General features: G+C 37.9%; 1 protein-coding gene across 2 annotated transcripts in view; it reads left to right on the forward strand.

Annotated features, from left to right (window-relative positions):
* col7a1 (collagen type VII alpha 1 chain) overlaps positions 1-5735 on the forward strand; it is a 75299-nt gene extending 69564 nt beyond the window's left edge. For both annotated transcript variants that reach the window (XM_023325080.1, XM_023325081.1), the window contains exons 115-119: positions 583-666; positions 1696-1824; positions 2081-2242; positions 2611-2793; positions 2866-5735. In XM_023325080.1, coding sequence (XP_023180848.1) covers positions 583-666; positions 1696-1824; positions 2081-2242; positions 2611-2793; positions 2866-2894 — 587 coding nt within the window. In that variant the 3' untranslated portion in view covers positions 2895-5735. The remainder of the gene's footprint in view (positions 1-582; positions 667-1695; positions 1825-2080; positions 2243-2610; positions 2794-2865) is intronic.
* Positions 5736-24510: the final 18775 nt, after the last annotated feature.

The following is a 24510-nucleotide window of genomic DNA, read 5'->3' on the forward strand; positions in this document are numbered from 1 at the left end:
CACAGATGAGGTGTTTTTATGCTGGAATGCAACATTTCATTTGCTACAAATAATATCTCAAATTTAATCTTAAATCTATATTTAATTTATTTCTTCTCTTATTTAGCAGCAGGGGGAACCTGTGTGTTTTTTTATTTTCTTTTGGCAAAGTAATAGCCAGCATTTTCAGCTTTATAAAGTTTTATTTTGCATCATTCAGAAATCTGGTTCATGTGCTCCATTCTGCTGTTTAATTATGAGACGGGAACTTCAGATGGCTCTAAATTCAATGTTAAATCAGCTAAAATCAAGAGGATGAAACAGCATAAATAAGATTTCTGCATTTACTCTTTGAGATCATAAAAATGTAAGGATAATGGGTCTCCTAATTATGCAAAAAAATAAAAAATAACCAGCAAGGACTACCTAAACTTTCAAGCGTTGGTGCTGCCAAAATGTTATGTCTTTCTTCTGATTTCCTCATTTTATTTTTCTTGAGCCATTTTCCTTTTCTTTTGTGTGTCACCTACCTGGTCACTCTCACGCTGCGGATCATCTTTTTGCTCCTTTGCACCCATGTTCCCTCCTGTCCGGCTCTCTCAGGTTCAGGCCCTGACACTCGGTCCCAGCCCACACTCAGGGCTCGACCTACAACAGAGCAAGAACTGGTACTGAATGGTGAGAAGGGTGAGTGTTTGTTCCACAGCTCTGCAGCTGACTTTAGTCTGTTTGTCTGTCCATTATTAACAAACATGTAAACCTGGTGGTGAAACACATGGAGACCTCTGAGAACTGGGTGGTTTTCTGAGCTAGAAAACAGAGGACTCCATTTTTAACCCAGGACGTATTTGTCACATTATGTGAAGACAAATACAAGAGTAACGTTTAATGACTATTCTGACCTCACAGTGCCAAGAGAGCAATTTAAAAGCTCTGATAAAAAAAATCAAAAAACAACTAAAAAGAACTCCAATATTCATGTTATGCAAGTAACAAAGTTTTTACTTGCTACTCATGGCCACAAGGAAAGTCCTGTTTTCACTGGAATTATTTTCTTAGCTTTGCCACATTACTTTTATAATTTGAGCTTTCATTTATTCAGAAAGCTCCAGTTTAAACAAACTCCCGGATGAGCAGCACGTAACTGTGTTTCTTTAACTTTCTTTGACCTTTAACCAAAAAGTCCACATTGTCTTTACTAAATACATTCAGTTCAAAGAGTCTAATGCAATGCTTTAAGAGGAATTTTAGACAAAACGATGCACCTTTGAGGACTTCCTTTTGCAAATACCCTTTACTACTGTGTTAGACTAAACTGTCTTAAGTGAAGCCTTGAGTTAGATGACATGATAAGCCGTAAACAAAAAATATTAGTAACAACACAGAAACATGAAGTAACATTACATTTTAATTATCAAAATAAACAAAATAAGCAACACCAATTCCAGTATAAGATGTAAGCCAATGCTGGACTAAATTAATGGGTTTTTCTTTTTAACAAATAATGATCATCAAATTTAGTTTTATGTTTGTGAGAAAAAGTCTTGAGTCTCAATTAGGAGTCTGGAAACAGACTCCACCGTGGAAAACTTGAAAGGCTCAGAACATGCTCTGTTGGCACTGCAAGTCATCATTACTCTTCACTCTGTCTGAGGGTTGGAGAGTTTCAGAGTCATATGAAGGATTTTGATCAGTGTGATGCCACTCCTGTGTCAGGCCGGGAGCTGCGTGTGGTGGTAAACACCAATGACCCCGAATACGAGCACATCTACTCCATCGAGGCCCTGGATGGCCCCATGGATGACATGGTCTACTTCTCCACAGAGTCTGCCAATCTCACTGAAGGTACTCTATGTTTAATAAGGTTTGTAATTTGTGTACCCTTTTTTATGAGTCAAGTTAAAATTTTTGCCTTTAATTCAGTTTGAGACAGTTTACCATCTCATCCTAAATGTCTTTGTTTCTGCAGCTGTGCAGCTTCAATAATCCTGTCTCCATGACGTTCAGTTTGTTAGGATGTGTTTGTTTTTAGAATCTGAAATGTTGGCATGTCTTGTTTTCTGTCTCTGTAAATCTTTTTTGTCTCTCCTTCCATCACTAGGCGAGGATTTTAAAACAAAAGCTGCCAAAGCCGATTCAAGCAAATCAAGCGGCACTGCTCGCGCTCACAAAGCAGCTGCCGGTCAGAAACAAGTAGAAGTTCTACCTCTGGCTGCAGACAAGTCCAGATCAGTCAGGCCAAAGAGGGCTGTGCAAGAGGAAGGTAAAACAATTCATATTATTTTTCACTTTGGGGACAAATTCAGGGTTAATTTTGCTGTCCATGTTTGATGTTTGGTACTGTTTTATCTTGCAGTAGGTATGTCGTGTTTGATAGTGACTTTCTAATAGTTATTCACATGAAGTAATTGATTTTATGCATGCATCCAGGTAAAGAATTAGTATTTTTTTGCAAAAACCTCTAATGTAAATCTCTACCAGTTTTGATAATTGTACATATCATGCCTGCTTGGCTCAACCCCTTTGGTTTCACTGCTCTTCTGCCTCTATTCCATTTTATCAGCACCGTGCTCATCCCTCGTTGTGTTGGCGTTCATTCATGCACACTTTTTACATGTGTGTGTTCTGCAGGTCTGACAGACCTCTGTCTGCTGCCCATGGATGAGGGCAGCTGCCAGAAGTACACTCTGCGTTGGTATTTTAACAACCAGGTTGGAGCCTGCAGGCCTTTCATCTACAGCGGCTGCAAAGGAAACGACAACCGCTTCCTTCACCTGGAGGAGTGTGAGCAGGCCTGCCTCCGGGAGACCAAAGGTACATGAAGGAACAAACTGATATTAGTCAAATATTAAGGGTCAGGATCTAATTAGGGGCTCTGTTTTGCAGATGCTCAACCCTTACAGGCGACACGGTGATTGTGGCTACCTTCCCCTCCACCACAAGAATGTTTTTAAAGCTCATTATGTTTCAGGTGTCAGTAGTTTTTGTTTATTTATTGCCTCTTTACACCCGGTGGGACTTTACACTGTTTTCAAAGGGCCAAGTTACTTCCAAGTGGATATGAATAATTTTTCAGTGTAATAACAAATCCTTATTTATCAATCTGACACCGAAAATTTGTCTTTGTCAATTTTTGAGACTTCACCACTGCAGAGCTAGTTCTCTCAATTAAACATTACCGCCGCTTTAAGGTGTTTTGGGACCATCAGTTTACGTCCTTCACTGGCAGTAAGAATAATAGGTGCAAATTAAGCAAGAGCAAGGGCAGACAACTCAGCTCACCTTGCAGTGTAGAGATTCACAAGCCAAAGTTTTACAAGTAATTTAAGGTAGTTGATTTTCTTTTTTTTCCCCCATGTCTTCATTATTTTCTAATTCACATTTGGACCAGTGGATTCTGGTCTTTGTGGCCCTGACACTGTTTAACTTTTTTACCTTTCAAAAATATTCACACCCCTTGAACATTTTGCACATTTTGTCATGTTTAAGCCAAAATCTTTAATATATTCTGTTAGGATTTTATGTAATGAATGAACACAATGTAGTACATAATTGTAAAATGGAAAGATTATGAGGCATGGTTTTAATGTTTTATTTTATTTTTTTCAAAATTCAAATTTTAAAAATGCTGCATGCAGACTTGGTCTACTCTAGTTCAATCCCAGCTGCATGTTTTTTGGGGTATGTTTCTGCCAGTTTTGCCAGGTGGATTTTTCTCCTCATCCCTGTTTCCAAATTAGCTCAAGCTCAGCCAAATTGGATTTAGAGCATCCAATGTTTTTTAAATCTGGCCATACATACTCAACTGGATTTGACTCTGGGCCATTCTGTCAAATAGAGATGCTTTGGCTCTATATGTAGGGGTTTTTGTCTGTTGCATCAACTTTTGCCCCAATTTCCAGCCTTTTACAGCCTCTAAAAGCTCAATTATCCCGTATTCATCTCCTTAGACTCTGACCAGCCTCCCTGCCTCCACAGAAGAAAAGTATCCTCACATTGTTTTAGGCATATGGCCACCAGTTTCTCACAAGCAATCCTATCAGTAGCAACTTTCTCTTTGCTACCTGTACTCTTCAATAGAGGACCTATTTCTGGAGAGCACTGCTAATCGTCTTGCCAATAAATTCTCCTACCTGAGCTTAAGGTCTCTGCAGCTCCTCCTGAGTTACCGTGTGCCTCTTGGCTGTTTCTCTGAATAATACTAGTCCACTTAGAAACAGTTTTAGAACCTAATCCAGTTTTAAACTTCTTCACAATTCATCGTTGGCAGGTCTGCTGTGGTCCATGGTCTTCATAATGCTGTTTGTTTTCTGTTGGTCACTAACAAACATCGGAAACCTTCACAACTCAGCTTTATTTAAACTGAGGTTTTATTACACACAGGCAAACTCTACAGGACTTGATAAAGCAATCATCTGTACTGGATTTACTTAAGAGGATCAACATAAATGGGACTCAATGCAAATGAACATCACACTTCTTAGATTTTAATTAAAAAAGACAAAACTATTTGAAGTTTGTGGTTGTAATGTGGCAAAATGTTAAAAAGTTCAGCTGCGATGGAAGAATTTGCAGAGCACCATATAAACGAGGCATGATGGAGAATACAGTCGGAGAAAAGTTGTGAATTCAAGAACAATAAGTGAAATAGGTTGAAATTTTTCTGAAATAAACTATTGATAAGTGACTTTGCTGATTTTGTAGATAGAAATTTGTGGGTATAATTTTCTACATTTTTGTCCTTTGAGATATTTAAAGATGAGAAAAATGCAGCATTTATTTTTCAACAATGAGGTTGATACAATTGAGTCGCAAATATGACCCTGTGATTTTAATTGTTTTAAGTGAAAAGTTTTTATTTCTTAAAGTTTTGTTCCGTTTAACTCCTCCCAAGAAAATTAAAAGGTTTTTTTTATACATCATGCCTTATTTTTATAATTTTATCTTGGTTTTCTCAATAGAACTTTTTTTTATTTTGTATTCCAGGGTTATTTAGAAACAAAAGTCTTTCCACCACCTCATTTAACTTTGAAAGCTACAGCTTCAAACATTGCTACATAAACCCACCATCAAATTGTTTTTACTGTAAATGTTCAAAATGTACCTAGTAGTACTAGGTACATAATACTAACCAACTTAAGTTTTATGCAGTTTTCTATTACGTTCTTGATATGATACCTGAGAACTCAGATAATCACATCCCTTTAGTAGTAACCATCTTGGACCAAGTTTGGAGAGCTTGTGTGCACATTTCATTTATATTCTTCACATTTATTTTTATCCAGGGACCAATATATGAGGTTTGTCATCTGCTGTACATTGTTTATTTTTCAGAGTTTTCCAGACCGGTTCTCCAGACTCATAAAAATCTAAATTAAACCAGACTGATGCACCGACACATACTCTCTATGTAAAAACAGATGAACAGGACCAAAATACCCTCCTATTCTATACACCAAAATAACTATGCAAGCATGACTATATTATTCCGGGTATCGTGTTAACATCTGTTTTAAAAATGAAGTATCAAGCACAACAATTTGTTGTATATATTGGTGTGTTCATTATTTTGGGGGAAAGTTGTGTCTATTTTCATGACTGCGTGTTTACCTGCCAGAGAAAAGGTGCTATTTTTAAAGGTATTTTTATACTGTGTGTTGAAAGTGTAAGCTTGTGTTTTTGTGGTAAAAAAATAAATAACTAAATCTGTCGGTGTTTAACTATGTATTTCTAATAAAGCAAATGTTTCAGTGGTACTAGTGTCAGTTCTGTTCATCCTCTGTTACAGATGTTTTTGAGCAGGTGGCAAAGTTTTTTTAACAAATCAGTACCTTGAGAATTAGATTGAAACTGAAATCTGATGAAACGGCAATAATGACAAGATCATTTCTCAGTGGAGAATTTGAGGAGAAAGAAAAATTACGAGTGCGAGTGTAGGAGTGTGACTTATTAGTCGTAATTTCATCAGCAGATTTTGTTAATGAGAAGATTTTACGCCTGTCAGCCACGACTCCTCCTCCCGTGTTTGTCTTTGCTCCCTGCCCTCGCCTGATTTCCCCTGGTTCGTGACACACTCGCTCCGTATCTGCTTCATCTGACTTCATCAGACCTCATGCAACTTTATCAACTCCTTCACCTCAGCCTGAATTTATTTCTTATCTAAGTCATCTCATCAGGTGCAGGCGGTGGTTATATTGGGTAGGACAGCACTGCGGTGCAGGGAGAGAGATGTTACATGTCAGGATGAAGAGGTGGAAAAGCCTCCAAACACGAATGAAAATATTGAGTTAAAAAGGTCTGAGAACTGTGGGAATGTGTAGGATGGAAAATATTTGCACTTTGTAATGGTCCTCTGTTACTCAACATTGTTTTTTTTTTGTTTGTTAATTTTTATGAGGTTTTTTTCTTCTGGTTTTACCTAAAGAGACCTTTTATGTTTCCTTTTCAACAAGTTAGAACAGGTCTATTATCTATACAAAAGTGTTTATTGCATTCTCAGATAATTAGATTTCTCCTTTCAAGTTTTGCCTACTTGGAGCTCCTTTCAGAATGAGCTGCTTCAGGGCCTCTTGTCACTTTAAATCCAAATAAGCTGCTGCTTAACGTAATGAGGCCGTGCCAGTCAATTGTGACTTAATAGTCAGGAGGTGTTGGAAACAGTTTTCCAGACACCAAAGATTATTGACTTAATTCAATAAAGCAGCTGGATGTTGTTGTTTTTGTAGCACTCTGTTTCTAGAACTGGCAGAAACCCAAGTTGAAGTACTAAATGCAAAAAATGTAATCTTGTGTAATGGGTTCCCAAGTGTGCATTCCAGTCCATATGGGCCAATGTTTGGGGAAGTTTGTTCATAGTACGACATACCTGAATGAGATGCCTGCATTCACTCCTCATCATGTTTACGGAGTCCTAAAAGTTTCAAGTCACTGTCCCTCAAAGGCTGGAGTTTTAGACCCCTGCTGTAGAGGCTACATTTACACAAATGGTCCAATTTAACAAAATCCCAAATGATATAAAGAGAATGCAATGGGATCTTAAGTGTTTCATTCAGTGTTTTATTATCTGAGAACTTACTCTATTATCATAGAGTAGGCATCAATTTTAAGCTGTCAGTTATTTTATTAGAAAATAGATGTCGATGGATAGTTATCCTTAAACAGCTGGGCTTAAACTGTTATTTTCTTCATGTGGAAATATGCAAAATAAGAAACACTGGTGTCAACCCTGAATTACGGATGATTACTAAAGATTTCATTTCTTCTGTTTAGATATTTTGTCTTGGCAAACAAGCCGTTGATTGTCTCCAGATGGCTGCCACAAAGCTCTTGAACAAATTAGAGAACACTCCTCCTGGTTTATCATTTCTTCATCAATGCTTTTACAATTAAAAGCTTTCATGTGTACTTATTGCCAGATCTGGACCTATTAGTAATTGCTTTAAGTGTTTTCCTGCAGTTTTCCATACAGTGGGATGGCAGATTTTCAATTCTTCTGAGATCTCTTTAGATCCCCTCCCAGACTCATAAGCTGCTACACTTTTCTTTGTGAAAGGCCTGGATATCTCTTTAGATTCTAGCAAGGTGTTCACTCGCTCTTTAAAAGTCATACACCAAGCGAAATGTGTTATGCTTAAACAGAGAAAACCTCCCTCAAAACGCTGAGTAATGATGCTTTAATCGTGCACCTGTGTATAACCTTAGTCATCTTAAGCAGGAATAAGTGTGGAGTTGTCCTAATTTATTCCTCAGCAAAAATTGCATTCTTTAAAAAGAAAATCTATAAAAGGGATGTTCTCTTATTGTATTTGCGTGATTATCTGACTTTAATTTTCCAGTGTTAAGAAGATATTGTATATTCATGTGATTTAAATGTTATATAACCACACAGGCCATCCTCTTTTTTTTCCAGAATTGTTTATTGTGCAGCATGTCTTAAGTGCAGGGTAACCATTTCAATTTACCTTTTATCCAATGTTTTATAATGACTTTTATGTTTCAAAGCACCAGCACCAACACAAGCTTCATAAAGCTGACGTTTAGATTTGCTGGAATTAAAAGAAAATGAGAAGATACTGCATGTTTAAATTTGCACATAATCTGACGTCTCACTTTATTTCGGTCTGTAAATCTCCCAAAATACAGAAATACGTGGCACAAGGCTTTGTGCCGTGTATTTCTGTCCGTCTCGTTGTAATTATGTGCTGTATGTGTGAGATTGTTTGCTGGTACAGATACATTTCGCATGTTCTAAAAATAGCAGCCATCACTGATTTCAGCAGCCGTAACAGCAGGCTTTATGCAATCCACTAAAGCCTTTTGAGCTGTCTCACAAGTCTTTAAAAGGACATATAAAGATGGTAGGTGCATGTCTGTGTCTACATAAACACTTGGGTGGGAGGGTGTGTGTAGAAGACTGATTACTAATGTGTGCCTCTGTGGATAGGAAGGGGGAGAAGTAATAACCATATCTAATTTGGTTTACACGTTTCCACCTCTAGGAAGGGCTTTCACTGTGACATGCACAGCCATGACATTATTTTCTCCTCCACATGCTAATACTGCTCTTGATGCAACTTCATAATATAATTGTCACTGCATAAAATTGCTCATTTGAATTGATGGCTGTTTGTTCTAAAATGATGAGGTAAAAGTTTGATAGCAAAATACCACACAGTGAAGGTTTCTGCAGATTTTCTCTGACCAAATTTCATACTCTTCTAAGCTCTCACCAGATTTCTTGATTAGAAATAAATGTCAAAAAAATGACTGTATTGAGATCAGGGTTTAAATGTGGAATCTTAAGATACTGGTGGATGAATGGACAGTAAGACTAAGGTTTTTCAAATTTACCAATAAGCAAAAAAGTCTGGAAATACAAATATTTTCCAAAGTTTTCTGGCTTGGAAAAATCTAATTCCAAACATTCAACACAAGTTTTAACTTGGACCAAATTTTCTCCCCAGAACATCTTTGATCAAGACAAATTAAGACTCAATTCTGGTGTGAGCTTCCTTCCTATGGAGGCCATCACTGCCAGCCAGACTGGCAAGCTTCTCTGAACTTACAACTTTTTAAACATATTTACATGCAGTTTTCATCCACCTACTCTTTCTGCTGTGATGGTGAGACTGCATATTCACCACATGCTGTTATTAGCAGGGGAGTGATAATCTACAGAAATATCTTTTTGGGAGGTGACAAAAGTCACAGCGGCATATTGAACTGGCAAGTTTAAACTTTACCAAAATGCTTTATACAACTATGTACACTCATAATTCCCTGTTGGTGGTCATAATGTTATGTCTGCATGAGGTATCTAAACTGACTATAAAGGTATTAATTCTCCTTGGACATTTCCACATTTTGCCAAAATACAAACAAAAACATCTATGTATTTTATTGCTCTTTCAAGAGTACTGCATGTTCAGTGTGCCACAAACCTTGTAGGGATACAGAAATGTGAAAAACTAGCATCTAGTCAGCTGAGACCAAAATTAAACTTCTGGCATGCAATTCCCACATCACCCTGAATGCACCATTAGCATAGCGACACCCATGGTGGTTGCAGCTTCATGCTGTGGAGATAATTTTCCTCATGAGATCTGAATAGGTCTGTATGCCACTTAGTTCAAAGTTTAGTAAAAATATTTCAAAACTACATAATTCCAGTTTACAATTTTGCACTAATTTGTGTTGATCAATCACATAGAATCCACTAAAAATACATTGAAGTTTGTGGTGTAATGCGCAAAAATAGAGGAACACTTAAGGAGTCAGAACACTTCATTGAAAATCATTGAAAGATGAAATATAACAAGAAATAAGTAGCAGTTTACTTATTTTTGATGCACATTGTCTGCAATCTACCTTCTACACGTGTGCATCAGCTCTTGTAGAGAACAATCATCTGCATGCTGTGAGGACAACGATCTCTCCCTCTGCCTGTATGGGGCCAAAGCTGCTCTTCACACTCTTTCTTGGATACAAACTATGCAGAAACACGTCTAGGAGTTGTTCACTTTTTCCTCTTCAGTGACCTTGACTGTTAAAGCCCCCGGGGTCTTGAGTTGGCACAGAGCTGCGTTGGTAGAAGCTCGCCAACAGAGAGGAGCAAGCCAACTTCTCCCTCTCTCTATCACTCCTCTCACTCCTCTCACTCTAACTCTTGCTCTTTTTTTGCCACCCACTTCCATCCACAAGTACAAAGGCTGTTGCTATAGCGATGAAACATGTCGGAATGTGCTCTGTCTCACTTTTATCCATTTTCAGATGATCCATATTACTTATGTCTTGTGTTGAGTCAGATGCGTGCAAATACTGCTCATCTTCAAAAGGTGCAGGAAGTGGTTGTGTTCGAGTTCAGTTCAGGTAGATTGACTCTCGGTTCATCTCCACTGTCAGTATATCACTGAAATATAAGCTGAGGGCAAATATTAGGAAATATTAGAGCAAAAGTCCACAGAAACCTTCTCATTGCATCAAGTTACTTCATCTTCAAGGGGCACTACAGCCATGTTTTCTTACATGGACCTGAAAAATCCAACCATTAAGTACAAATGAAAGGCAGAAAAACTGCATTTAATGTTCATTGTTTGGCACATTTAAGCAACAAGCCAGTTCAAATGCTTTACATAATAAAAACCTAACACAATAACCAATTCTGTTGAGGACAGCAAACAATCAACAAACATTTTCAAATGCATTTTTCAATTTGAAATGCATTTTTTTAAAATGAAAATTATCAAAAATAATTCTTATTAAGTAGAATTAATCAATGTTCCAGTATTAGTCAAAGGAAACTCTAAACAGGTGGGTTTTTCACCATGATTTAAAGGAACTCAGTGTTTCAGCCGCTTTGCAGTTTTCTGAAGGTTAGCTCCAGACTAGAGGAGCATAAAAACTGAACGATGATTCTCCATGTTTGGTTTGGAGAACCAAAAACCTGAAAACCAGAAAAAACAGAATGACTTTCAATCCCACTTTTTAGTACTTTTACACATTATTGTTGCCTTTCAATTTAAAGCAGCAGGGTGGATTATGTAAAATTTATTATTTTGTTAAAATAGTATTTTCTAGCACGAGGTCAATACATTGTTTGTGGTTTGTGGAGTTTTTGCATAGTAAAGGTCAACAAACCTCAGTTAAAATGGTAAATGAAATATAAAAAAGTTGTAATAACTTTGATTTACAAGTGTTCACTCCTTCAAACTAAAATTTCACTAAAGCACCTCTTGAGTTCACATCTGCCATTGATTACAACAATTTCTATTAAGTAAGATTTTTCTGATTTTTGCCTGTTTGTAGAGAACGAAAATGTTGAATAGAGAGGTCACAATGAATAGAAAGGATCTCATTGTTCAAATCTGTCAGTCTGTGGAAGAATACAAAAAATACATTGTCCATGGTCTACAGCTGCTTGTCAAAGCAGCACTGAGGGGAGCTGGTGCCTATCTCCAGGGATGCACCATGGAAAGGACACCAGTTCATCACAAAGGAAACACAGAGATACACAAACAATATGCACACACTCATGACTAAGTGTTATTTCAAGAGACCAAATGAATAGCGGTCAGGTTTTTGGACTGAGGGAGGAACCTGCACAGGATGTTCTGCTTGAGAATAAAATTAACAGTTCGATCAATAACAGGTTCTGATCCTGAAGCAGCAAACCAGGCCCACTTCACACCACCGCCACCAGGCGTGCTCTCGGTATGATGCTTTGTTTTTCTAAAATATTTTTGCTAAATTCTTGGGGATTATTTCCCCCCAAATATGAGACAAGACTCAGTGTCCTTTTATGTCAGCAATATGTCAACCATTCTTTTTCTTATTGTTGAATCATAAACATTAACATTGAATAAGGCAAGTAAGACCTACAGTACTTTCGATTTTGCTTAATCCTTTCTAACCCCTTTTGATGGCTGATTAATAGAATATTAGAATGTTTTTTGGCTGACCACTCCTGGAACATATCATTACTATTCCATGTTTTCTCCATATGTAGATAGTTTTTGATTATTTGGTTTGCCAAAAACAAAACAAAAAAGTGGCAAACATTTTGAACAGTATTGAGCTTGTGTGTATACTTTTAATCTTGTGAGAATTGCAAAATATCCACAATAAATTCAAAGTTGTCGTTAAGTTAATCTATTAAACGTGTATTCTTAATAATCATTCCCAAGCCACTAAAGCAGCTGATCAAATGCATCATTATAAGCCTAAAATGAGAAACTGATTCATCGTGATGATGAGTGTATCTAAACGTCTGACTGGCACTGTCCTTTTGTGTGATGAGAAAAGTTTGATAAATGAATAAAAACATGCACTTCAGTGACAGAGCTCACTGCTCACAGCAGGTTTCTTTAATGCTGTGACCCCTTGTTTGATCCTTCTTTTATCTCCCCGGGTTTCAAGGTACAGACTGAACATCAGAGGTTCTTTCTTCCCTATAAGTCCTTCACTTGAGGACCTTCACTTTGCCAGTCTAGGCATTTATTCGGTGTATAGATCTTAGGTTACCCTCTGCTGCTCTTGGCTTTACTGACAACTTTCACAGAAAACACTTTAACGTAGGAACAGGAACTACACACAGTCTTGTCTTTGTTCACATATTGATTTATTGATAAGTCCAAAGCATTCAAATAGAGTCCATGAAAGAGCAGATGACGATGATTGCACAGACTCAAACCCATAGGAACCATGTAAGATCTTCAATTAAACTGTCTAGCGTGTTTTTGGATTGTGGGAAAACTGGAAAACTGAGGGAAAAAACTAATTATTCATGAAAACAGCATCCATATTAATGTGTGACACATTTGTGCTTAATGATTTGATCTGAATTTGAGAAAGAAAATGCTAATTGAAGGTCAGACAGGAATACTGTCACTTTGTCTCTAACATACTGACAGTCCTCACTTTTTTGTCTTCTCTCCAGTTGATCTTTAGCATGGCAAAAGAGCAACCAAGGTGTTGTTTACTCTGTTAATTTATCCTCTCCCAAATGACTCAGCCTTTTTTTTTCTGTCACAGCTGTGATGAGGTTGGAGCATCTGTGTGCCAAAGTGCTTCAGCATTATTCGAAAGGTTCCCTTGGGAAACCTCAGCGTTTCAAAATTTCTCATCTCTTCCTGCTGCTATTCAGGTGACCGTTTTCTACTTTGGCTCTGGCTCAAGCCTCTGATGGTCTGATATATTTTTTGTAGGTTTTGAGCACCCTCTCTCTGTTAATCTCCCCTTCCCATCTTTTACTTCCCTCTTTCATCTCTCTCCCCTCCAGTGAACCACTTTCCTCAATTGACTCAAAGCAAATCTGTAATCTATAATTTTGCAGCTGACTAGCAAAGAGTGTCAGAAAATGTTAGTCAGTGAGACAGTTGGGGAGATAGAATTATGATAAGACCTTATGAGGCATTAGCTAGGAATTGATGCAGCACCCTGACCTACCTTCCTGAGGGCAAGATGCATCTTACGATCCACAATTACTCTTGCAAAGCGCGTGAACTTTTTAAATTTAACATGTTATATGGCTAAAACTGCACTTTAATATGTTTAAGCCTCAAAAGAATTACTTTTACACACAGTAGTTGAGCTGGGCAGTGTACATGTAGAGTCTGGAAACAAGAAAACTAAAATTTACATTTACATATTTAATATGTGGATAATATTTTCTTTTTAAATACATTTGTTACTCTCTAAGACATATTCAATTGTAACTGCAAAATATTTTAAGAAGAAGAAATAACAAAATGCTGTGAAACATTATTCACCATGCTTTAATTTCATTAATGTTCCAATTAATGACATTTCCAATCAGGTTAATCAAAGTGCATTACAGGAAATAAACAAAGTCATGAAGATCAATTCATATATAATGAAAGAATAATCCTTTAGGGAAAATTTATGGGTGATAAGTATTTCTTGATTTAAATGAGTTTACAATTTCTGCACATCTCAGATCTTCAGGGAGTTTGCTCCTGAGCTGATGCCATTGTTAAAATTTACATTTGAGTCCACATGGCAGGTTGCTTACATACTTTTTGGGTTTTAGCCAAATGTTTTCTTGCATTGAGTATAATTGAGTACTGATCTTTAACCCTGCAATTTGTTGCTACAAATAATCATTTCAACTCTTCTGAATTAAGTTGAAATTCTGAACCATCTACATTGTCATCATTGTGAGGTTTTCTTGTGCCTGTGTAGTTTGTATTACTTCCAGTTGAGCTGGTGATTCTCTAAAGGAGGGAGGAGCCGAGCAGGCTGCAGCTGGCGCACCTGATTTCCTTCAGACTCATCAGGCAGTCAGGATTTATAAGGAGCTGCCAGACGGCCCCTCTTAGCCTGATGCCAACCTGCTGTGAGAGTTCCAAGTCAAATTACCTCTGAGATCTTACTTTGTGCGCTTATCGGGTGTTGCCGTCTCCCAGAAGACATCATCTGAGCTTCTCCTGGGTTTCTTTTAAGAAGGAGGCTTTTCAAGCTACATCAGACATTCCTCATTTATACTCACCTTGACTACCTGCCACATAGTGCTGTCTCTCAAACCGATGTCTTCTACCTTGCCTTGGAGTACAGTGATAAACAGTTTCCTCCCTACTATAAATACTCATCTCTTTCAACACAATACTCATCCCTTAGTGCCTGTCTGGAGCAAGAAGTTAAGACATTGTGAAGTTAAGTGTGAACATTTCTTACTTTTATTGAAAAGATAAATTAATTCTGTTGCATTTCTGGTAACTTTAACTGTATTTGGATCATAAACGAGTCTTAAATCATGTCATCAGATCTCTGATTTTATGCACAAGTTTACTGAGTAACTAGCTGTGGTGTTGTGGTGACAACAAAATATACAATTGCCATCAGCATGATTATGAGATTATTTAATAAATATATGATCTGAACAAAGAGAAGCACACTAAAATTGACATAATAATAAAATTGAGCCTTGAGGGATCCCACATTTGAGTTCTGTTTTGTCAGACTTTTAATTATTTTTTGACTCGAAGTAGTTTCTCTAGACCAATTAACTAGACCAATCTCAATCAAAGATAAGATCAACTGCGCCAAGCACAGTTATGGAGTTACATAATGCAGTTTAGTCTGTTACAGAGTAGGTAAATTGTAGAAAATAATCAGCTGGACAAAATGCCCCTAAAGAAGATAGCAATTGAAGCCCGGTTTGTACTGAACACCCCATGGCAGTAAATAAAAGTGCAAATGTATGAAACAACTTAACACAGGGGTCTCAAACTCCAGTCCTCAAGGGCCGCTGTCCTGCAACTTTTAGATGTGCCTCTTCTGCTCCACACCCTGAACAGAATAATTAGGTCATTAGCAAGGCTCTGGAGAACTGATCTACACAAGAAGGAGGTAATTAAGCCATTTCATTCCAGTGTTTTGTACCTGGGGCACATCTAAAAACTGCAGGACACCAGCCCTTGAGGCCTGGAGTTTGACACATGTGACTTAACTCCTCCAGCCTTGGCGCTTAGTTAGTTACCAGTAATGCCAGCCCAGTCCCACTGAGACAGGCTCAGTTTGTTGATTCATTTCGACCTTGTCAGAGATATCTGAATGTAGCTGGACCTCACATTTCAGCTCGGTGTTTAATGGTTTATCAGCTTTTATCTCCATCTCACTTCTGTATTATTTCGCCGTAATGTCTGAAACTAGATAATCTTTAATATAACTCAGTATTCCCCTAATCGCTGTTTGCGTTGTTGCTCCGTGCTCATGGGATCGCTGCCTGAATGAATAATTCTCTCTCTACCTGCTACACAGGCTCATACAACCACTACTGCTTCCTTTGTAATTGCCTATTGATTGAATAAAATGTGCCCAGCTTTAAAAGCTCCCTCTGAACAAAAATTGTGACAATGCTACACTTCAAAATCGTAACACAGATAAAGGTGTGAGTGACTGACGTTTATTTACCATTTATTTGAAGTGGAGGTTGTGAGGAAGGACAGAAAATTTTATCCATCCCGTCTGTGCAGATGGATGTGTGTGTGAGTTGTCTGAAAGGATGCATCAGTTTGGATAACTGAGGTCTTGTCCTGATTTAGTACATAATGTCTGGCAGGTTTCAAGCGATATCTCCACCCTGGATCAAATGACAACCTCAACTTCTATAAAACGTTGCAAACGACATTGATAGTGGCCTGCTACGATAACAGCTCAGAATATATATGAGATGAAGAGTACGGCGGGACTATTACTGCTGCACAGAAGGAGTCGAGTGTATCTCAGTGGGCATATGGGACAGGACTGACAGGCTGTGCGTGAGGATGAGGAACAACTAGTGCAGGTATGGAGACAGGACCATGCATGTCAGACAGGAGAGCAAGCCTCAGAGGAAGGGGTCAGAAAAGAGAGAGTCAGGGTGTGGAGGCAGAGGAGGGGGTAGAAGTGTCAGGTCAGTGCACGTGGTTCATCTTTCATCTATCATGCAGCCCCTTTGTGGTTCAATCAAACCACACATGGCTTGACTGAATTTGACTGCAGGTGCACAGCTGAATGTGTATTCATGCAGACATCTGCGCCTACTTGTGTGTTGTACAGTGAGTACTGAAGGTATGCACGCACTTTTTATGCTTTTTTTTATATTACAACATCCAGCTCTGATGTGTTTCATTTGGATTCTCATATTAAGGACACGGAAATGGCAGAAAAATCATCCACGTCTTTCTGAAATTTTTAGTAATGCGAGCTTGAAGAACATTTGTTTTCTGTCTCCTGAAGTTTTCACTTTGTAAAATTGTACCTATTTGGGGAAGTCTCTGCCAGCATTGAAAATGGAAAAACAAGCCTGGAAGAGACAATTTTTTCTTGCAGAAAAGCTCAATCTCAATCAAACAGGATGAATGCCATCTATGAACAATAAGTTTTCTAAGCTTTACAGCAGGATCTATTTTATTGGAGTTTGGACTTTCTCCTTTCAAGATGTAGCTCCACCCACATTTTGATCATGTCTGACCATCTTTGCTGTCCCTGCAGTAAAAAAAACCATTCCCATGACATGATGCTGCCACAATGTTTCATCATGTGGTTTACGTGTCATGCATAGTGTGTTGCTGTATTCAATCTTGGTCTCCTGACCAGATCACCTTCTTTTACAAGTTTCCTGTGTTTTCTACATGGCATGTGGCAAACTGCAAATGGGACCTGTAGATATCTTTCAACAATGGCAATTTTTGCCACTTTTTTTTTCTTGTGGATTTGTGGCATACATGAATAATAGCTGAAATGAGTGAAAGCTCTATAGTCTCCCACCTGAACTCTGAATCTCTGCTCCTCATTCTCCTCTGATCAGTGTGCTCCTTGCCTCTTGGGATTTTGTTTTAAAATTCGTGCCTGATTTAAATTTTCTAGTAACTTCATCCCTGACCTGTCTGCTGTGTTTCTTAGTCTTCATAATGCTGTTTTTTCTATGATGTTATTCACAGAAGGGCTGGATTATTCTGAGACTAAATTACAAACAAGTGGACCAAGTAGCTGGATAAAGGAATGCATATGCACTCTGTACTTTTCAGATTTGTATATGTTAAAAAACATTTAAACCATGTATTTCCCATCTTTTTTTCTGTTAAAGAAAACAATATTGAAATTTGTGTCTTTAATGTGATGAAATATGGAAGAGTTCTACTTTTGCATTGACTATCCACTGAGCCGTATTTCTTATTTATTAACCCTGGATATGGAAATGGATGTGCACATTTACAATGGGAAAATGTTTTAAATTGCTGTACTTTGTGTAAATTAGAGCAAAAACACTTATTTCCAAAGCCTGCCTTTGGGGGACACTGGGTATGGCAAAATTGTTCTGTAGCCATACTGTGTGCAGTGATAAAACTAATTTCACAGGCCATTAGACTTATTTGAAAAGCAGCAACCAGGCTCACAGTGAGGTACAATGTGTCAAGAAAATTGTAGTTTACGGTACCTCCAAATACCAGTTAAAGATGATTGGCCGGCTGTGGCGGGTCATGTGGGCTCTGTCAGAATGTGACCTGCTGTGCAGGTCCAGGGCAACTTCCTGGGCCCGCTAATGAGGGGGTAAATCAAGCTGTCAGTCCACCCCCTCCTGAGCAAAGCCACCATGATGTTATACAAATACACCTCAGGGGTGGCATTTACTGAACTACCTCTCTGTGCCAACTCTTTGTGCTGGCAAAAGGTAAATTTGTTCACCTTCATTCATAATGCAGGGTGGTAATTGGCTGGAGCATCGATCAAAGAGCAGAGTCTACCTTTTTTCTCTGAGCTTGGCCTCTCTCCTTCTGTACTTCCCCCCCTCTCTGTCTTTCTCTTCACTTTTCTTTACTGGCTGCCCTTCTCACTCCGCCTCACTGATAATCCTCTCCATCTGCTCCATACCCCTGGCTCAGCATTTACTTTGCTCAAACCTGGTCCCAAGGTCGTTTTATCATGCAACAGTGGCTTCACAAAGTGTTTTTCTCTCCCTCAAGCATTTTTCCTCTAATCAGGATATGATTATTTGTCATATCATCCAGTGCATTCACCTATTAGGGTACAGATTTGCAAAGTCATCTTTTTTTTGCAGTATTAGTTTCAACTTCTCAGTTTATTTTGTTGCATCAAACCCTCTCAGCAGCTTCATTCATTGGGATTCAGTGGATGACAAATCCCTGCCTTTACTCCGGGATTTTTATTGCTTCCTCATCTCTCAGGTCTATCTGATCAATCTCGCCTCTTGTTTTCAAGTGCCTTTCATTTGAGCAGGAAGTAGCGCTGAGTCAGTGTTGGTGACATGGTGAAAATGTTGTGACATTTTAATTTGTGCTGCCTCTCTTTTTATGGGATGCTGCATTCGGTGATCTTTCCTGTCTATCTGTAATAAGGTCAGCTTGTGTCCACAGCATGTCACAGTCAAGGGCACACCCGGCAGTTTGTGAATATAAATCATTACTAAAACGTAGCTCAATTATAATGTCTATGAACTATGCTCAGAGTGAATATAAAAATATGTTTTTAAACCTGAAAGGTGGCAATCATTGCTGCTGTTGGATCTCTAGATGCTTTATAAGGAGATAACATTTGCTTTTACATAAAGTGTAATTGAAATTTATGTTCAGTTTGTTTTTTAGCAATAAGGACCACAAACATTTATTTTTTAGATAAATATTTACATATTTTTTATGACTGTTGTCATGAAGTGTCATTCAGTTATGACAAAGTTGCAATAAAAGTGCATTAAAAGTGTCAACTTAGCATTATTCTTTAAATTACACTTTCAATGCAAAGTTGCATTAAAACTTGCATTAAAAGTCCAGTAAAATGATCAACTTTGCATTAGAAGTATTATTATTAACTGAATGAAACTTCATAGCAGTTGTAAACATTCATGAAAACTCCTTCGTCTTCATGAATGGGGTTATGCCGTATTTATAACAGTGTTATGTCAGACTTATGCACAACCCATCAAATAAAGTGTTAACATACATATTTTCACTAATATTTAGGTGCACAGCAAACAATATGCACAGATTTCTACTTGGGACTCATTATAAATGACGTCTTTTGCACCATAAAATGCTGACTTCAGATTTTTAAATTTTTCAACATTTTGTCATGTTTACAACCAAACACTTTAGTGGATTTAACTGATATTTTATATGATGAACCAACAAAAAGCTGCACATACTTCTGATGTTGTAGAAAAAGAATAAATGGTATTCACCATGTAACTGAAAAAATCTGAAAAGTGTGACTTGACTCGGATCTGAGCAAATTGTGCAGCTTATGAATAAAATACATCACAAGCATCGCTTGTCTGACTGGTTGGTTAAATGTTTTGATTATACTAATTTTCTGTTGACCGAAATCAAGTTCCATTTAATGAAAGTTAATTATATGCATAGTGTTGGGAAATTTCACGTGAACGTCCATCAGAAGTTGGCTCGAGTAATTTCAAAAAAGCTGCAGGTTTATTATCTTCTTCCCTTCTGCATAGTCAGTCTGTAAATCTCATACAGAACATAGTCTTTCTGATGCCTCAGCCCCAGTACTTTTCCTGCATCCTTTTCAGACCATCTTGTAACTCAGCTCTCCACCACAGCTCCTCCTTTCCTGAATGCTTCTGGCTTAATTTACGTCATGTTTGCGGCCGCTGATGCTGATTTGTTCTGTCTCTTAAGGGGTTTTTGCTGCTGCTCTCTCTGCCTCAGGCAATCTACAACTGCAGGTAGAAAAAGCAAAGAGTTTTCAGGACCGATGCGTGTCCTAAAATACAAAATGCAGTCATTACTACAATTGCAGTAGTCAGTTTTAGTTTTGACCAAAATAATGTTGATTCCAAACAAGGCTTGATACCCATCCATAGGCACATTGTTTAGACTATGATGCAACACCCACCAACTGAAGGAAGCTAATACCAGCTGCTTGTATCATCTCATTCTTTAGTTCGTAATTCTTAACTTATGACCATGACCATAACGGATGAGTGTTGGAAAGAAGATGAACCGGGAAATTGAGTTTGAACTTTTAGCTCAGCTCTTTTTTCACCCCAACAGACTGGAGCAGCAGACGTGTGAATACAAAGAAGGGCCCAATCCTTCTGTCCACTCAACACATTTTTCCCACTGTTTCTCTTAAACCTTCACAGCTCTCTTTCATTGACATTATTGTCCATACATTTTCTATACCAGGTTCTTGCAAGCTCTAAAGAGGTTGGTGCCTATATCTTCAACAGTAAATGGGTGAGAGGCAGTACACAGCATGGACAGGACGACAGAGAGACAGATGCAAACATGCACACACACATCCATATCTAACCTAATTAACTTACACATGTTTTTGGATGAGCTGCACAGAAGCACAGGTGTTAACACTGTTGTTTCTGATGGAGTCCGCATGTTCTCAGCCCATAAACATGACTGTTAAGTTAATTGATTCCTCTAAATTGTCTTTGGGTGTGAACTTGTGTGTGTGTGTTTTTTTGGTGGCCTGTGATGTACTGATGACATGTACAGGGTATACCTTCACCTGTTGCCTATTGATTGTTGGGATATATGTTGCAGCCCCCCAGCAAGATGAAAGAGTGAAGAAAATGGATGCATGTTTTTGGACTGTGGGAAACAACCTGAGTACCAGGAGAAAGGCCCAGCATACAGAGTGAGAAAATGCAAACTCTGCACAGAAAGATAAAACATTCTTGCTGCAGCACAACAGCGCTAACATCTCAGATTACTGTCACACTGAAATCCACATTTCAGCATCTAAAATATACACATTCGTCAGTGTGAATGACATAAATAACTCAAATGTTTCACATTCACCTTTCTCATGATTATAGTGTAGATGGCTTCCATTAGCCAGCTTGTAAATAAAAGATCAAATCCAGAGTTGAAGAATTTGATGATACCTTTAGGAAGAAAAATCATTCTCCACCGGTGGTGACATTTGCAGAGTTATTAGCGAATTATGACCTTTTGTAGACTCACCACATAAATTAACAAGGCAGCTTGTAGTTTGGTTAAAGATTTTTTTTGGTCGATCCTGAGAATAAGCAGAGAAACTTTGACAGGCTGAGATGTTTTCAGGGCAGCTACAATGTCTTTTTGGTAGAAAACTTTTTTACGAAGGCACATCACAGATAAATGTCATAGTTTGATATCAGCTTTTAAAATCAAAAGGGAAAAGGCATTCTTTTTAGTCCTATCTTTCTGTTGTGACATTTAACAACTCCACGATATGAGATCTTGCACAGAAGGGGAACAAACATGTCACTCTCTGTTGACAAAGTCACGTGTTAAGTTTTGAGGTTCTTGACAGAAAGCCCTGCGGTTCAGCTATTGCTGCGCCACCTTCACCCACAGTTACAAGCTGCAGGTTGATGCCCCATCTGTTCTCCTTTGAGTGAATTGCAGTAAATATTTCAAATCTGTAAAATGGATCAGCTGGAGGCTTTTATCAGAAGTCAGAGAAAGTGGATGGAACAAAAATCAGCAAATATAGTCAATGTATGCCAAAAGATATTTTCCTTAAAATGAGAAGCAATCTAAATCCACACTGAAGGATCTCTTAGCATACACTGCAGTGTTCACCCCTGCAGTTCAAATGCAAGGGTTTGTCCATACCAGGCTAAGAAACAGGTAGACATTATATTATGATATTTATGTATTTTCAATTTCTTTTAAGTGTTGTGTGTGCATGTTTGTATGTGTTTCTGCATTTTTCCCTCCTTGGCTAAGAGGCGCAGGCATATGGCATGTGGGTGTTTGGCAGATGCTCCTAATCACAGGCTAGCTTTGCATTTGTATGTGACTGTTTTCATAAGAGATTCAGATTCGTAGCAAGGGCAATGGGATGCAGCAGTGTTTGCTGGAGTTAAAAAAAAAAGAAGAAAAGATGCAGCTGGGGGGCTCTGCAGGGTGCCCTCAATGTCTTGTGAAATATGTGATTTAGTGAAAGACAAGAAGTGGAAAAACGGGGTACACATTTTCAATGAGGAGGTGGGCCGTGAGGAGGGTGAGGGGGGAAGACTTTTAAAGAATGACTGAATTACCTTTTAAACTGAGCGACTTAAAGTAGTGTGTGTGAACGACCTCAGACTAAAACTGTGTTGAACCACCTTTTTGATTTCATTTCAGAATTTAAATGGCAAAAGACTTAAATTAAATTGTACAGAATCTGTTCAGCCAGAAACAAAGTTCAGCTGTTTTTGAGGATTTATTCACTAAGTTGCATCCTTGACTGACGACATAATTTAAATCTTTAAAGGAATGATGTATTAGCCATGGGAGAGATAGAGATAGATAAACAGACATCAATGACTTGATGAAATGTGGAACAACAGAACTAATCTGGATGTTTTTCCAAGAAGGGAGAATCGGAACAGAAAATGGTGATTGTGGCTGCCAAGACACAGTCAGCCACACTACAAGATCTACAGGAATTTCTGCCAAGTACTTTTTGTATACATGTGGGAAGAGACTCCATTTTCTCTATATGTCTATACAGAGGCTGTAAAGCAGAATCCTTTTCTTTCAAATGAATCACCTGGGTTTGACTAAAACCTTCTGGTCTGAAAGGAACCAAACTTGAACTTTGAGCAGCAAGTCCAAGAGATAAAGAAAAAGCATATACACAGAAATAACCAGAAGAACACCATATCTACAGTGAAATGTGGTGGTAGCAGTGTATTGATCTGGGTTTTCTTTTTCTTTTTTTTTTTTTTACAAGAAACTAGGCTTTTTGTCATGTTGAATGAAAACATGAACAGTTCCACATTCCAGTCAATTTTAATCCAAAAGAAGAGGGATTTCAGTATTGCGGATACTTCAAACATTCACATTTAAGTCAAAAAAGACATTTCTTAATGGAAAGAAAATTAAAGTTATACAGTTCTCTAACCAGAGTACAGAAGTAATTTTGATAAAAAAAAACTTTGAAGGCACCAGAATGAGGTTTTGGACAATTATGTTCTCACAATTTGGGAGCCTTTGCAAGGAACAGTGGGAAAGCATGGTAAATCAAGACATGTCAAGTCATCAAAAATGCTGAAAACAAGCAGAAAAGTTCACCAATTTTTTTTTATTTTAAGCTTGTATCCACTTTTACAACTAGGTTATTGGAGTTTTTAATTATTTTTCTGCAGTGGAATTGTCCTTTAGTTGAGATGCACAGAATAAATGTCACTTTATGCAACAAAAATTCTGGAAGAATTTTTACATAAAAATGCCAATTTAGTGTGCCACTTCAAAAGAACAAAAAAAGATATTTCATCTGTGTTACACTATCCACATTAGTATTGTGATTATAATAACTTACTCACCATTGGCCTCTTAGATTCTCCAGTCTCTCCCATACTTTTTCCCTGACAGTGACAGATATTTCTTCTACATCTTCATTCAGAACATTTGGAAACTTTCCCCTTCACCATTTCATATCTTTACTCTTTTGCTATTTTCATGAATTCTGTTTTTGGGGGCTGAACAAAATCTTTCCCAGGACCCCAAACAACCCAAGGACGTCCTTGTTTTAAATCGTCAGCAACATAATGACCACATTTCTCCAAGTCAAGACAAAAATAAATGATTCAGACTTGCGATAATTCATGCATGCACAAGTGTATCTGCATTCACTCAGTTTGCTTCTGGAGCCCTTAAATGTTTGTTCAAGGTTATACGTTATGGTTTATTAGCATGAAAAGGTTAAACACAAGCGTCAGATGAAATCAAAAGCTTTATGGAACATTTGCACATTAGAAAACGACTGCAGTTTGTGAAAACGAGACTTTTAAATACACCCTAATTACTTGTTTTTGTCTGATTATTTTTTATTTTGACTGTTGATAAGGGAGTTTGAGGCTCCTGCTCTCATCAGAGAGCCTTCTGTATTTACACTTCTCCCTTATATTATCTCACACATTCAGATGAACATTTAAGTCTCTCCAAATCAACGTGAGCAGCACTGGCAGGGACGTTTTATTTATTGTGCTACAAGGTCACAAATTCAACAGCCAGTGACCTTGACACAGCTTCTGACAGAGTGCTCAGCAGACTGAAAAATGCT

The sequence above is a fragment of the Xiphophorus maculatus genome, chromosome 20, assembly GCF_002775205.1.
Source record: "Xiphophorus maculatus strain JP 163 A chromosome 20, X_maculatus-5.0-male, whole genome shotgun sequence".
NCBI classification, from domain to species: domain Eukaryota; kingdom Metazoa; phylum Chordata; class Actinopteri; order Cyprinodontiformes; family Poeciliidae; genus Xiphophorus; species Xiphophorus maculatus.